The 15,851-nt window shown below is 45.6% G+C and overlaps 2 protein-coding genes across 2 annotated transcripts in view; one reads left to right on the top strand and one right to left on the bottom strand.

The window, feature by feature from the left end:
- The window catches only part of LOC310650484 (SCO-spondin-like), a gene marked incomplete at its 5' end in the record, with an annotated part of 163,300 nt that extends 159,166 nt beyond the window's left edge, over nt 1-4,134 (bottom strand). Inside the window, one exon of the mRNA XM_083380033.1 lies at nt 4,114-4,134. Within this exon, the coding sequence (XP_083236159.1) occupies nt 4,114-4,134 (21 nt within the window). The remainder of the gene's footprint in view (nt 1-4,113) is intronic.
- Nucleotides 3,567-15,375, top strand: ZNF467 (zinc finger protein 467). The gene is made up of 4 exons (XM_083379988.1): nt 3,567-4,366; nt 7,087-7,185; nt 10,826-10,939; nt 12,068-15,375. The coding sequence occupies exons 1-4, from the start codon at nt 4,333-4,335 to the stop codon at nt 13,936-13,938; spliced, it is 2,118 nt and encodes a 705-aa protein (XP_083236114.1). The 5' UTR covers nt 3,567-4,332; the 3' UTR covers nt 13,939-15,375.
- The last annotated feature ends 476 nt before the right edge of the window (nt 15,376-15,851 follow it).

The raw sequence follows: 15,851 nt of genomic DNA, 5'->3' as shown, positions 1-15,851 counted from the left end.
AATATTCTAATAAAATAATCATATAATAATATTGTACTAAAATAATAATAATAATGTAATAAAATAATATAATAATAATGTAATAATATTGTAATATAATAATAATAATAGTAATGTAATAATATTGTAATAAAATAATAATAATAATGTAATAATAATATTGTAATAAAATAATAATAATCTAATATTGTAATAAAATCATAATGTAATAATAATATAATAATAATAATGTAATAATGATAATATTGTAATATAATAATAATAATATTAATGTAATAATGTAATAATATTGTAATAAAATAATAATAATGTAATATTGTAATAAAATAATAATGTAATAATAATAATATTGCAATATAATAATAATAGTAATAATGTAATAATAATAATATTGTAATAAAATAATAATAATGTAATAATAATATTGTAATAAAATAATAATGTAATAATAATAATATTGTAATAAAATAATAATAGTAATAATGTAATAATAATAATATTGTAATAAAATAATAATAATAATGTAATAATAATATTGTAATAAAATAATAATAATCTAATAATATTGTAATAAAATAATAATGAAATAATAATATAATAATAATAATAATGTAATAATATTGTAATAAAATAATAATAATCTAATAATATTGTAATAAAATAATAGTAATAATAATAGAAAAAGAATATAACGATGGTGATGGTGATGATGCTAATAAATAGAATAGAATGTTAGAATAGGATATCGGAATATAATAGTAATAGAATATGATGATGCTAATGGATAGAATGTTAGAAGAGGATATTAGAGTATAATAATTAGAATTGGATTTTAGAACAATAATAACAATAAATAATAGAATATTAGAATATAATAACGATGGCAATGATAATAGAATGAAATGTTAGAAGAGGATATTAGAATATAATGCTAGTAATAGAATATATTGATAATAAATAGAATAGGATATTATTATAATAATTGTAGTGGAATACAATGATGATAAGCAGAATAGAATGTTAGACTAGGATATTAGAATGTAATAATGCTAGTAATAGAATATATTGATGATAATGAATAGAATAGGATAGGTTATTAGAGCATAACAATAGTAATGGAATATAATGAAACAATAGAATGTTAGACTAGGATATTAGAATGTAATAATGCTAGTAATAGAATATGATGATGCTAATGAATAGAATGTTAGAATATGATATTAGAGTACAATAATAATTAGAATTGGATTTTAGAACCATAATAACAGTAAATAATAATAGAATATTAGAATATAATAACGCTGGCGATGATAATAATAGAATAGAATGTTAGAAGAGGATATTAGAATACAATAATGCTAGTAATAGAATATATTGATAAATAGAATAGGATAGGATATTAGAGTATAATAATAGTAATGGAATATAATGATGATGATAAATAGAATAGAATGTTAGAATAGGATATTAGAATGTAATAATAATAGTAATGGCGTATAATTATTTTATTATTATTATTTATTTGACTTATAGACCGCCCTATTCCCCATAGGACTCAGGGCGGTTTACAGGGCAATTCAAACCAGACAATGCAAAAGTCGAAATAAATTTAAAACAATTCATTACATTTAAGCCCAAAAGTTAACACTTCTTTCAAACCCAATTAAAAACCCCTCAGTCTTAGGGGTCATAACGATGATGATGATGATGATGATGATCAATAGAATAGGATATTAGAATCTAATAATAATAAGAGTAATGGCATATAATGAGAATAAATCGGATAGCGGGAACTAGCAATGACTTTTGTATTGTCGTTTTGATTGTGGTTAGCCGCAATAGGGCGGCATATAAGTCCCAATAATAAATAGATAGATAGATAGATAGATAGATAGATAGAGACACAGGATAGATAAGAGACACAGGATAGATAGATAGATAGATAGATAGATAGATAGATAGATAGATAGATAGATAGATAGATAGAGACACAGGATAGATAGAGACACAGGATAGATGATAGATAGATAGATAGATAGATAGATAGATAGATAGATAGATAGATAGATAGATAGATAGATAGATAGAGAGAGACACAGGATAGATAGAGACACAGGATAGATAGAGACACAGGATAGATAGATAGATAGATAGATAGATAGATAGATAGATAGATAGATAGATAGATAGATAGATAGATAACTGGCATCAGCTCGCCTTGCACATATAGATAGATAGATAGATAGATAGATAGATAGATAGATAGATAGATAGATAGATAGATAGATAGATAGATAGATGAGACACAGGATAGATAGAGACACAGGATAGATAGATAGATAGATAGATAGATAGATAGATAGATAGATAGATAGATAGATAGATAGATAGATAGATAGATAGATAGATAGATACACAGGATAGATAGAGACACAGGATAGATAGATAGATAGATAGATAGATAGATAGATAGATAGATAGATAGATAGATCAGACAGGATAGATAGATAGATAGATAGATAGATAGATAGATAGATAGATAGATAGATAGATAGATAGATAGATAGATACACAGGATAGATAGAGACACAGGATAGATGATAGATAGATAGATAGATAGATAGATAGATAGATAGATAGATAGATAGATAGATAGATAGATAGATAGATAGAACAGACAGGATAGATAGATAGATAGATAGATAGATAGATAGATAGATAGATAGATAGATAAATAGATAGATAACTGGCATCAGCTCGCCTTGCACATATAGATAGATAGATAGATAGATAGATAGATAGATAGATAGATAGATAGATAATGTTCGAAGGGACCTTGGAGGTCATCTAGTCCAACCCTCCGGTCTTCTCCTCCCCCCAGTTTGGAGCAATTGTCCTGTTTTTTTCAGAAGGATGTTAAAATGAGGGAAGGGGTCTTTGGGAGCCCCCCCCCCCGTCCGAGGGGTTGGCGGAAGGAAGGAAGGAAAGAAAGAAAAAAGGGGGGTTGGGAGAGACTCTTGCCACATCCCTGTGGTCTTTCCTTCCTTCCTTCCTTCCTTCCTTCCTTCCTTCCTTCCTTCCTTTCTCATTTTTCTTCCTTCTTTTTCCTATTTCCCCTCCTTTCCTTCTGCCTTTCATTCCTTCCCTTCTCTCGCAGCCTCTCTCCTTTCTTTTTTCCCTTGCTTTTTTCCCTTCCTTCCTTTCTTTCCCTTCCTTCCTTCCTTTTCTTCTAACAGACTTCCTACTTCCCTCTCTCATCTTTTCCTCATTTCCTTTCTTTCCCATGCTTTCTTTCTATCTGTTCTTTCTTTCTCTCTTTCTTTCTTTCTTTCTTTCTTTCTTTCTTTCTTTCTTTCTTTCTTTCCCAAGTGTCATTGGACACGCAAGGAATTTGTACAGGATCCTTTTTTACTCTTTCTTTCTTTCTTTCTTTCTTTCTTTCTTTCTTTCTTTCTATCTCTTCTTTCTTCTTTCTTTCTTTCTTTCTTTCTATCTGTTCTTTCTTCTTTCTTTCTTTCTTTCTATCTGTTCTTTCTTCTTTCTTTCTTTCTTTCTTTCTTTCTTTCTATCTATCTTCTTTCTTCTTTCTTTCTTTCTTTCTTTCTATCTGTTCTTTCTTTTTCTTTCTTTTTCTTTCTCTTTCTTTCTTTCCCAAGTATCATTGGACATGCAGGGAATTTGTACAGAATCTCTTTCTTTCTTTCTTTCTTTCTTTCTTTCTTTCTTTCTTTCTTTCTTTCTTTTTCTTTCTCTTTCTTTCTTTCCCAAGTGTCATTGGACACAGAAGAAATTTGTACAGAATCAATCCTTCCTTCCTTCCTTCCTTCCTTCCTTCCTTCCTTCCTTCCTTCCTTCCTTCCTTCCTTCCTGCCAAGGGTCATCCATATGAGTCAGTCACCAACCTTCTGCCACGGTCACAAGTGTGTGAAAAACGCCCCCCCCCGGCGATGACATTTGTAACGTCCCCACGGTCACTAACTGAGCTGCCGTACCTGCATTAACTTAAAAGGGATTCACTGAACTGGGAGGGGCTGGGGGCAAGTGTCTCGCTTAGCGACGGAAATGGGGCAAGTTTCGATTGCGGTCGTAAGTCGAGGACTACGGGGGTCGTACGGGTAGCCGATCCCCCGGCATTTTTGCAAAGAGCAGCCAACCCTCCCCCCCTGAAGTGGGCAGGGCTGGATTGGGGAGGGGGCTGAGGTAAAGAGGGGGTACTCCCAGGATCCTAATCCCCAGCCGGCTTTGGTTCCCTAGGTGCCGGTGCGGGCCGAGGACCCGGCTTTTCATCCAGTGCCCGGACACTGGCGAGGCTGGACGGGACGGCACGACGCCATGCGGGAGAATTACGGCACTGCGATGGCTCCGGGTAAGTCGTCTTTTTCTCTCACCTTGAGCAAGGGGTTGGGCTAGATGACCTCCGAGGTCCCTTCCATCTCTGTCATTCTGTAACGATCTCCTGCTCGGTCAGGGGGTTGGGCTAGATCACCTCCGAGGTCCCTTCCAAATCTGTAATTCTGTGATTGTGTAAGGGGTCTTCTGCTTGAGCAGAGGGTTGGGCTAGATGACCTCCGAGGTCCCTTCCATCCCTGTCATTCTGTAAAGATCTCCTGCTCGATCAGGGGGTTGGGCTAGATGACCCCCGAGGTCCCTTCCATCCCTGTCATTCTGTAAGGATCTCCTGCTCCGTCAGGGGGTCAGGCTATGTGACCTCTGAGGTCCCTTCCATCCCTGTCATTCTGTAAGGATCTCCTGCTCGAGCAGAGGGTCAGGCTAGATGACCTCCGAGGTCCCTTCCATCCCTGTCATTCTGTAAGGATCTCCTGCTCGAGCAGAGGGTCGGGCTAGATGACCTCCGAGGTCCCTTCCACCCCTGTCATTCTGTAAGGATCTCCTGCTCGAGCCGAGGGTCGGGCTAGATGACCTCCGAGGTCCCTTCCATTCCTGTCATTCTGTAAGGATCTCCTGCTCGATCAGGGGGTCGGGCTAGATGACCTCCGAGGTCCCTTCCATCCCTGTCATTCTGTAAGGATCTCCTGCTCGAGCAGAGGGTCGGGCTAGATGACCTCCGAGGTCCCTTCCATTCCTGTCATTCTGTAAGGATCTCCTGCTCGATCAGGGGGTCGGGCTAGATGACCTCCGAGGTCCCTTCCATTCCTGTCATTCTGTAAGGATCTCCTGCTCGAGCAGGGGGTTGGGCTAGATGACCTCCGAGGTCCCTTCCACCCCTGTCATTCTGTAAGGATCTCCTGCTCGAGCAGAGGGTCGGGCTAGATGACCTCCGAGGTCCCTTCCATTCCTGTCATTCTGTAAGGATCTCCTGCTCGATCAGGGGGTCGGGCTAGATGACCTCCGAGGTCCCTTCCAAATCTGATTCTGTAAGGATCTCCTGCTCGAGCAGAGGGTCGGGCTAGATGACCTCCGAGGTCCCTTCCATTCCTGTCATTCTGTAAGGATCTCCTGCTCGATCAGGGGGTTGGGCTAGATGACCTCCGAGGTCCCTTCCAAATCTGTGACTCTGTAAGGATCTCCTGCTCGATCAGGGGGTTGGGCTAGATGACCTCCGAGGTCCCTTCCATCCCTGTCATTCTGTAAGGATCTCCTGCTCTGTCAGGGGGTTGGGCTAGATGACCTCCGAGGTCCCTTCCATCTCTTGTCATTCTGGAAGGATCTCCTGCTCCGTCAGGGGGTTGGGCTAGATGACCTCCGAGGTCCCTTCCAAATCTGTGACTCTGTAAGGATCTCCTGCTCGATCAGGGGGTTGGGCTAGATGACCTCCGAGGTCCCTTCCATCCCTGTCATTCTGTAAGGATCTCCTGCTCCGTCAGGGGGTCGGGCTAGATGACCTCCGAGGTCCCTTCCATCCCTGTCATTCTGTAAGGATCTCCTGCTCCGTCAGGGGGTCAGGCTATGTGACCTCTGAGGTCCCTTCCATCCCTGTCATTCTGTAAGGATCTCCTGCTCGAGCAGAGGGTCGGGCTAGATGACCTCCGAGGTCCCTTCCGTCCCTGTCATTCTGTAAGGATCTCCTGCTCCGTCAGGGGGTTGGGCTAGATGACCTCCGAGGTCCCTTCCAAATCTGTGATTCTGTAAGGATCTGCTCGATCAGGGGGTCGGGCTAGATGACCTCCGAGGTCCCTTCCAAATCTGTGATTCTGTAAGGATCTGCTCGATCACGGGGTTGGGCTAGATGACCTCCGAGGTCCCTTCCAAATCTGTCATTCTGTAAGGATCTGCTCGATCAGGGGGTCGGGCTAGATGACCTCCGAGGTCCCTTCCAAATCTGATTCTGTAAGGATCTCCTGCTCGATCAGGGGGTCGGGCTAGATGACCTCTGAGGTCCCTTCCATCTCTGTCATTCTGGAAGGATCTCTTGCTCCGTCAGGGGGTCGGGCTAGATGACCTCCGAGGTCCCTTCCATCTCTTGTCATTCTGTAAGGATCTCCTGCTCCGTCAGGGGGTTGGGCTAGATGACCTCCGAGGTCCCTTCCATCTCTTGTCATTCTGGAAGGATCTCCTGCTCCGTCAGGGGGTTGGGCTGGATGACCTCCGAGGTCCCTTCCAAATCTGATTCTGTAAGGATCTCCTGCTCGAGCAGAGGGTCGGGCTAGATGACCTCCGAGGTCCCTTCCATTCCTGTCATTCTGTAAGGATCTCCTGCTCGATCAGGGGGTCGGGCTAGATGATCTCCGAGGTCCCTTCCATCCCTGTCATTCTGTAAGGATCTGCTCGATCAGGGGGTCGGGCTAGATGACCTCCGAGGTCCCTTCCAAATCTGATTCTGTAAGGATCTCCTGCTCGAGCAGAGGGTCGGGCTAGATGACCTCCGAGGTCCCTTCCATCCCTGTCATTCTGTAAGGATCTCCTGCTCGAGCAGGGGGTCGGGCTAGATGACCTCCGAGGTCCCTTCCATCCCTGTCATTCTGGAAGGATCTCCTGCTCGAGCAGAGGGTCGGGCTAGATGACCTCCGAGGTCCCTTCCATCTCTGTCATTCTGTAAGGATCTCCTGCTCGAGCAGGGGGTCGGGCTAGATGACCTCCGAGGTCCCTTCCAACGGTTCCCCCCTTTTGCTTCTCCTCCTTCCGCAGGCGCACCGCTCGGCAAACCGGAGATGCCCCCCCGCGAAGGGGGTCTCTTGCCAGGCAAGGGGCAGGGGGCAGCGGAGGCCCGGCACACGCCTGATGCAGGTCCGTACGCCAACCGGCGGGGGGGGAGAGGGAAGGCGGGGTGTCTGGGGTTCCGAGGGCGAATCCTGGGTGACAGGAGCTTGTCAGCTAGATCCTAGGGGGCTACTGGTTAAGGCAACAGCTTAGAAAGCGGGAGACGGGGAGTTCTAGTCCCGCCTTAGGCAGGAAAGCCAGCTGGGAGACTTGGAGCCAATCACCAGGCGACGGGGAGTTCTAGTCCCGCCTTAGGCGGGAAAGCGGGCTGGGAGACTTGGGGCCAATCACCAGGCGACGGGGAGTTCTAGTCCCGCCTTAGGCCGGAAAGCCGGCTGGGAGACTTGGGGCCAATCGCCAGGCGACGGGGAGTTCTAGTCCCGCCTTAGGCCGGAAAGCCAGCTAGGAGACTTGGGGCCAATCGCCAGGCGACGGGGAGTTCTAGTCCTGCCTTAGGCAGGAAAGCCGGCTGGGAGACTTGGGGCCAATCACCAGGCGACGGGGAGTTCTAGTCCCGCCTTAGGCATGAAAGCCAGCTGGGAGACTTGGAGCCAATCACCAGGCGACGGGGAGTTCTAGTCCCACCGTAGGCAGGAAAGCCAGCTAGGAGACTTGGGGCCAATCACCAGGCGACAGGGAGTTCTAGTCCCGCCGTAGGCAGGATAGCCAGCTAGGAGACTTGGGGCCAATCACCAGGCGACAGGGAGTTCTAGTCCTGCCGTAGGCAGGATAGCCAGCTGGGAGACTTGGGGCCAATCACCAGGCAACGGGGAGTTCTAGTCCCGCCTTAGGCCGGAAAGCCAGCTAGGAGACTTAGGGCCAATCACCAGGCGACGGGGAGTTCTAGTCCCGCCTTAGGCAGGATAGCCAGCTGGGAGACTTCGGGCCAATCACCAGGCGACGGGGAGTTCTAGTCCCGCCTTAGGCCGGAAAGCCAGCTGGGAGACTTGGAGCCAATCACCAGGCGACAGGGAGTTCTAGTCCCGCCGTAGGCAGGATAGCCAGCTAGGAGACTTGGGGCCAATCACCAGGCGACGGGGAGTTCTAGTCCTGCCTTAGGCCGGAAAGCCGGCTGGGAGACTTGGGGCCAATCACCAGGCGACGGGGAGTTCTAGTCCCGCCTTAGGCCGGAAAGCCGGCTGGGAGACTTGGGGCCAATCGCCAGGCGACGGGGAGTTCTAGTCCCGCCTTAGGCAGGAAAGATGATTGGGTGACTTTGGGCATTCCTCTTTCTCATCCCGACCCACCTTGCAGAGTTGTTGTTGTGGGCAAAAGAGGAGAAGGAAAGTGTGTTTGATATGTCGCCATCTTGAGTTATTTGCAAAATAACAATTATAGGCATTTGAAAGCATCCATCCTGGAGCCCTACTGTTCTCCGTTTTATTCTGTTGTATTGTATTTATATTGTTTTATTTTATTATTATTTTATTTTGTATTTATTTTATCTTATTTTATTTTATTTTATTATTTTATTTTATTTTATTATTATTTGATTTTGTGTTTATTTTCTTATTTTATTCTTTATTTTATTTTATTTCATTACATTTAATTTTAATTTTATTTATTTAATTTAATTTTATTACTTTGTGTTTTATTTTATTATTTATTTTATTTTTATTTCAGATTTTATTTTATTTTATTTTAATGTTATTATATTTTATTTTTATTTTGTTTTGTTTTATTTTACTTTATTTTGATTTATTTATTTTTTTATTTATTTCATATTTTTATTTTAATTTAATCTAATTTTAATTTTAATTTATTATATTTTATTTCAATTTTATTTTCTTTGATTTCATTTGATTTATTTTATTTTATTTTATTTCATATTTTATTTATCTTAATTTAATCTAATTTTATATTTTATTTCAATTTTATTTTGATTTGATTTATTTTATTTTATTTTTATTTATCACTTTTATTTTGTTTTGATTTAATTTATTTATTTTATCTTATTTTATTTATTGTTATTTATTATTTTATTTTTATTTCATTATATTTAATTTTAATTTTATTTATTTTATTTTATTTTATTATTTTGTGTTTTATTTATTTTATTCTTTATTTTATTTTATTTTATTTCATATTTTATTTTAATTTTATTTATTTAATTTTATTTCAATTTTATTATATTTTATTTTAATTTAATTTTGTTTTATTTTACTTTATTTTGGTTTAATTTATTTATTGTTTATTTTTATTTCATATTTTAGTTATTTTATTTTAATTTAATCTAATTTAAATTTTATTTTATTATATTTTATTTCAATTTTATTTTGTTTGATTTGATTTATTTATTTTATTTTATTTTTATTTCATATTTTATTTTAATTTAATTTAATCTAATTTTGTATTTTATTTCAATTTTGATTTGATTTATTTTATTTTTATTATATATAATTTTTATTTTATTTTGATTTAATTTATTTATTTTATCTAATTTTTGTTTTTTATTTTATTTTTATTTCATTGCTTTCTTTCTGTTTTATTTATTTCATTTTAATTTAATTTAATCTAATTTAAATTTTATATTTCATTTTAATTCTATTTTCTTTTATTGTTTTGATTTGAATCATTTATTTTATTAGTTTCATTTCATCGTGATTTTATTTTGTTATTTTATTTTACCTTACTTTAGTTTAGTTTATTCCATTTTTTTTTATTGTTTGGCTTTTTTTTGGTTTGATTTGATTTGATTCCGTTGTTTTATTTTTTATTTTATTTTTATTTCTATTTGATTTGTTTTCATTTATTGTGTTGGTTTCATTTCCATTCGTTTCCTTTTATTTTTACCTCATGCCACTTTCACCTCTTTGATTTTTTTTAATTATTTTCGTTTTACTTCGTTGGAGTGCGACTTTTGTTTTATTTTATTATTATTATTGGATTTATATACCGCCCTTCTCCCGAAGGACGGTATATAAACGATATGATGGTATTTATATTATTATTGGATTTATATACCGCTCTTCTCCCGAAGGACGGTATATAAACGGTAGGATGGTATTTATATTATTATTGGATTTATATACCGCTCTTCTCCCGAAGGACGGTATATAAACGGTATGATGGTATTTATATTATTATTGGATTTATATACCGCCCTTCTCCCGAAGGACGGTATATAAACGGTATGATGGTATTTATATTATTATTGGATTTATATACCGCCCTTCTCCCGAAGGACGGTATATAAACGGTATGATGGTATTTATATTATTATTGGATTTATATACCGCTCTTCTCCCGAAGGACGGTATATAAACGGTATGATGGTATTTATATTATTATTGGATTTATATACCGCCCTTCTCCCGAAGGACGGTATATAAACGGTATGATGGTATTTATATTATTATTGGATTTATATACCGCCCTTCTCCCGAAGGACGGTATATAAACGGTATGATGGTATTTATATTATTGGATTTATATACCGCTCTTCTCCCGAAGGACGGTATATAAACGGTATGATGGTATTCTTATTTTATTTTTGATTCTCTCTTCTTTCTTCTTTTGGCTTTTATTCGATTTGGACATTTCATTTTTTTGTTATTTTATTTTATTTTATTTTACTTTTAACTGCTGGTTTTATTTTATGGGGATTTTTTAAAATATTCTTTTGATTTACTTGTATCTTCTCTCTTGATTTGGCCTCCTTTGCCAGATTCTGGCCCTCCCGGCTTCGAACCAGCCGTCAAGGGGGACCAGCGGTTCCAGGAGGCAGCCGAGAAGCCCGGTGGGCCCGAAGACCCAAAGGACCCCACCAAGAGCTGTCCAGGTGAGGCATGGCGTCACGCCGGAGAAATCCAGAACCCGCGCCTTGTCGATCCTGTGGGAGGGTGCCTCTGAGTTTACGCAGACTGCTCTCGTATCTCACCTCAGTGGCTCGGGAAGAAAGTCGGTCGGTCCTCGCCTCTTCCGTTTGGCAACCAGCCTCCCATGCTGGAGCCGCGGGTAATCCCTTCTTTCTTACGTCTCCCAACCATCACCCTGCGAGGTAGGCCAGGCTGAGGTACACAGCAGCCAAGAGCAGGGGTCCCCAACCTCTGTGGGCCAAGACCGGAACGTGGAGGGCCACTAAGCCATGTGAATGGCTGGCCAGGGCGCGCACACGTGTGCGTGTGTGTGCGCGCGCGCTCCTCTAATTCGCGCTAGCGCAGCATTGCGCGGGTGCTAAACACACCCTGAGGGTCACACAAATGCTAAGCTCACCCTGAGTGTCGTGTGAGCGCTAGGCCCGTGCCCAGCGTCTGCGCAGAGGCTAGGCCCGTGCCCAGCGGTCGCGCGGAGGCTAGGCCCGTGCCCAGCGGTCGCGCGGAGGCTAGGCCCGTGCCCAGCGGTCGCGCGGAGGCTAGGCCCGTGGCCAGCGGTCGCGCGGAGGCTAGGCCCGTGCCCAGCGGTCGCGCGGAGGCTAGGCCCGTGCCCAGCGGTCGCCCGGAGGCTAGGCCCGTGCCCAGCGGCCGCGCGGAGGCTAGGCCCGTGCCCAGCGGTCGCCCGGAGGCTAGGCCCGTGCCCAGCGGCCGCGCGGAGGCTAGGCCCGTGCCCAGCTTCTGTGCGGCGCTGGGCCCGTCCCCCGCGTTGCGTGTGAACTCGCCCCGCACCCGTTTGCATCGTATGTGCGTGCACGCAGCCCCCTGCCTCCCCCTTCCTTTCCTTCCGAGCCGCCAATCTAGAGTCTCCCCCAGTGCTCACAGGGATTTAACCTCAGATTGACCCCTAATTCTAATTTATTCGGACCGATTCCATGTAATAATAAGAAGAATAACAATTATTGGAAGGGACCTTGGAGGTCTTCTAGTCCAACCCCCTCCCTGCTCAGGCAGGAGACCCTACACCATTTCGGACAAATGGTGGCCTAGTCTCTTCTTAACATTCGCGCCTTCTGACCTTGAACCCCGTCCCACAGGAGACTGGCTCATCCGGACGGTGAAAGTGGAAGCCGACGACTACGCCGAGTGGCCGGCCGGGCTGAGCACTGAGGCGATGCTGTCAGGACTGCCCCTGGCCAGCGCCTGCAAGTCGGAAGGCCGCATCCCCGGATCAGAGTACAAGGACGCAGCCGGGCTGGGAGAACTTTCCGGGCTGGCCCTGCAACAGTGGCAAATGTTGAGCGAGGATAAGTCGCTGGGCTGCCCCCGCTGCGAGCATCCCGCCGCCCCGCTCGGGGGCAGCCTTGGGGACCCCCGCCCACGCCCCTTCGCCTGCCTGCAGTGCGGCAAGGCCTTTGGCAAGAAGGCGCACCTGACCCGCCACGCCCGGGTCCACACCGGCGAGCGCCCCTTCGCCTGCACCCACTGCGGCCGGCGTTTCTCTCAAAAGATTCACCTGGGTTCCCACGAGCGGGTGCACACCGGCGAGCGCCCCTTCCCTTGTGACCGGTGCCCCAAGAGCTTCCGCAAGAAGACCCACCTGGTGCGCCACCAGCTCACCCACACCGGCGAGCGGCCCCACGCCTGTGCGCTCTGCCCCCGCAGCTTCGTTCACCGCCGACACCTGCTGCGCCATCAACGGCTGCACGAAGAGGAGGCGGCCCGCGTCGGAGACCTGGCGGCGTTGGGCCAAGCCGCCCCTTTGTGCGGGAACAGCCTCGAGCTCGGCCTTGCGGGGAACGTAGCCCTTTCTGGAGACACCCTGGCCACCTCCGCTGTCCTGGGACAGAGCTGTAGGGTTCAGGGTGACCACCCGCAAGTCAGCTTCCCGTACGGGCCCGGGATGGAGCTGGGGAAGTTCCCCCCCTCCTGCGCAGGGCATACGGAGCCCCATCCGGGCCCCCTCCTGTTTAAGGCGGAGTCTGAACCCGAGCTGGGTGGGATGCCGGGTGCGGAGAGGGAGGACCGGCCCATGGGAGAAGCCTTTCTGGACCCAGCAAGTTGTAGAGCCCTGTGCGGGGTGCCGATCTCGGACGGTCCCCCATATCTGGAGCAGGTGGGCAAGGTCGAATCTGAGGAGGACGCGGGGGCCAGTCAGCAACCCGAAGAGAAGCCGTTCCTGTGTTCCGATTGCGGGAAAGCCTTCGCCTGGCGGAAGAACCTGGCGTCCCACCAGCGGCTGCACGCTGAGGGCGGGCGCCCCTTCTCCTGCGCCGAATGCGGCCGGGGTTTCAGCGACAAGCGTCACCTGACAGCCCACCTGCGTGGTCACATGGGCCTGCTCCCCTACGCCTGCCCCCACTGCGAGCGCAGCTTTGCGCACCGGGCCGGGCTAGCCGCCCACCAGTGCGGGGGCCACACGGGGCAGCGCCCCTTCCCCTGCAACGAGTGTGGCCGTTGCTTCGCCCACAAACGCCACCTGCAGAGACACTGGCGCAACCAGCACTCGGCCGAGCGCCCCTATGCCTGCGCCCAGTGCGGGCGGGCCTTCAGCACCCGAGCCAGCCTGCTGGCGCACGTCAAATCCCACGCTGGTCAGCGCCCCTTTGTCTGCCCTCTGTGCGGGCGCGCCTTCAGCCGCAAGTCGCACCTGGCCCGCCACGAGGCCGTGCACACGGGGCTGCGCCCCCACGCCTGCACCCAGTGTCCCCGGCGTTTCAGCTCCAAGACCAACCTGGTGCGGCACCAAGCGGTTCACACCGGTCTGCGCCCGTACATCTGCACCCACTGCGCCCGCAGCTTCAGCCGCAAGACCCATCTCTTGCGCCACGAGCGCACCCACACCAGCGCACCCTTGCCCACCTCCACCGGTTGGGTGACCGCCTTGCCGCAGAATTCCCTGCTGCAGCCGGTCGAGCAGCGCCCGCCTCTCCTGTTACCCATGGCTCTGGAGTCTCCTTGGCAGTGAGGACCCTGCCCCCCCAAATCCTCTCCCGCTTTATGCCGTCATCAACGTAGCTTGAGGTGCCCTTCGTCCTTTCGAGCAGCCATTGATCCAGCACGGAACATTTCAGAAGCCTGGGGGTGGCAGGAAAAAGGCCAACCTTGCGAGCTGAAAAGGACATTTTTACTTCCTGGCAATTTACAACGTTTCGACCTTGAGAGCAGAACTCCCCAAGTTTTCCAACTTGGCGGACTGGCACGGTGAGCAGGGAGAGAGGATGAGCCTGTGCGATTGGCCAGGCGAGAGCGTTGGCTTGCCCGGCGCTCCATTTGAGTGAGCGGCAGGCACTCGTGCACGCCGCTTGCGCAGATGGTGCGCGCTCTCGCCCACCGCTTCCGCAGCCCCTTTCGAAACTGCACCGGGTGGTTCAGGGCTGTGCTGCACCTGTACATCTGCATCCACCACAGCTTCGGCCGCAAGGCCCACCTCTGGCGCCACGAGCGCACCCACACCAGTGCACCCTTGCCCGGTTTCACCGATTGGGTGACCGGCGCAGCGAGTGGGGAGAAGGGATGGTCCCGTACGAGCACGTACAGCTCCGTTTGAGCGAGCGGTAGGCACCCGTGTACGCCACTCGCGCAAATGTGCGCGCTCTCACCCGCTGCTCGTCCGCCGCTTCTGCAGCCCCTGCCCGAACAGCGCCAGGAGGTTCATACCAGGCTGTGCCTGTACATCTGCGCCCACTGGCACCCGTAACTTTGGCTGCAAGACCCATATCTGGCGCCACACGCGCACCCACACCAGTGTTCCCCTGACTGGCACGGCGAGCAGGGAGAAGGGATGGTCCCGTACGAGCGCATGCAGCTCCGTTTGAGCGAGCGGTAGGCACTCCTGCATGCCGTTCGCACAAATGGCGCGCACGCGCTCTCACCTGCCGCTCGTGTCTGTGACCTGGTTCTGAACGGTTCATGCCCCCCCCCCCGGGCTGCAGCCAACGACACCTAATTTACTCCGATTTCCGTCCCGGAAGGCCTGGCTCTCCTTGTTCCTTTCAAGGCTTCTTCGGCTGTGCCCAACGCACACTCCGATCCTTGTTCACAAGCGTCACAAAGACCCACAATGCTTTTTTTGTGTGTGTGAAAGGCCGCGATCCGCAGAGCCTCAGAAGGGCCCAGACATTGGAGAGTGGGGGGGGGCGTCCCCGCCTGGACCTCAGTCTCTTTCGGCGAAATACCAAATTATCGGGATGGTTTTAGTTTTAAATAACGGAAACGCTGGTGGGGGAGGGTTTGGGGGTGTGTGGAAAATAAAAAGAGTAGACAAATCATTTTAGTAGCGTCACGAGGCAAAGTATAAATTACGTTTTGTAATCCTTTCTCTGATATAAACAATAAAAGGGGAGCGGAAGTTTGGCTTCTGCCTCCGATCCTCATTTTATTCTCTCTTATTTTTTTATTGTTTTTCAGAGTGAAATGGGAGGCCTGGAGAGATGGGGGGGCTCGTGTTTTTAAAAATAAAAATAGACCAAAGTGTGTGTTTGTGTATATATAATATGTATATGTTTGTGTATACATATATATATGTGTGTGTGTATGTATATGCTATATGTGTGTGCATACATATATATGTGTGTGTGTGTTTGTGTGTGTATATACATATATATACATATATATACACATACATATACATATATATATGTATGCGTACATTTATATACATATATACCTTTATACATATATATATATATATATATATATATATATATATATATATATATATATATATATATATATATATATATATATATATATATACATATACATACATACACACACACACACATACATTATATATATATACATACACACACAAACATATTTGTGTGTGTGTGTATATATTTCTGTGTGTATGTGTATATATTTTCAGAGTGAAATGGG

The sequence above is a fragment of the Vipera ursinii genome, assembly GCF_947247035.1.
Source record: "Vipera ursinii genome assembly, contig: SUPER_Z_unloc_1, whole genome shotgun sequence".
Taxonomy (NCBI): Eukaryota; Metazoa; Chordata; class Lepidosauria; order Squamata; family Viperidae; genus Vipera; species Vipera ursinii.
Note: the sequence above shows the minus strand (reverse complement) of the source record. Positions and strands in the feature narration are given on the sequence as shown.

Coding starts and splice junctions, on each gene's coding strand:
- ZNF467 (XM_083379988.1), top strand. CDS start 4,333: ATGCGGGAGAATTACGGCACTGCGATGGCTCCGG. Junction 7,186..10,825: donor CCGGCACACGCCTGATGCAG/GTCCGTACGCCA, acceptor CTCCTTTGCCAG/ATTCTGGCCCTCCCGGCTTC. Junction 10,940..12,067: donor CCCCACCAAGAGCTGTCCAG/GTGAGGCATGGC, acceptor CCCGTCCCACAG/GAGACTGGCTCATCCGGACG.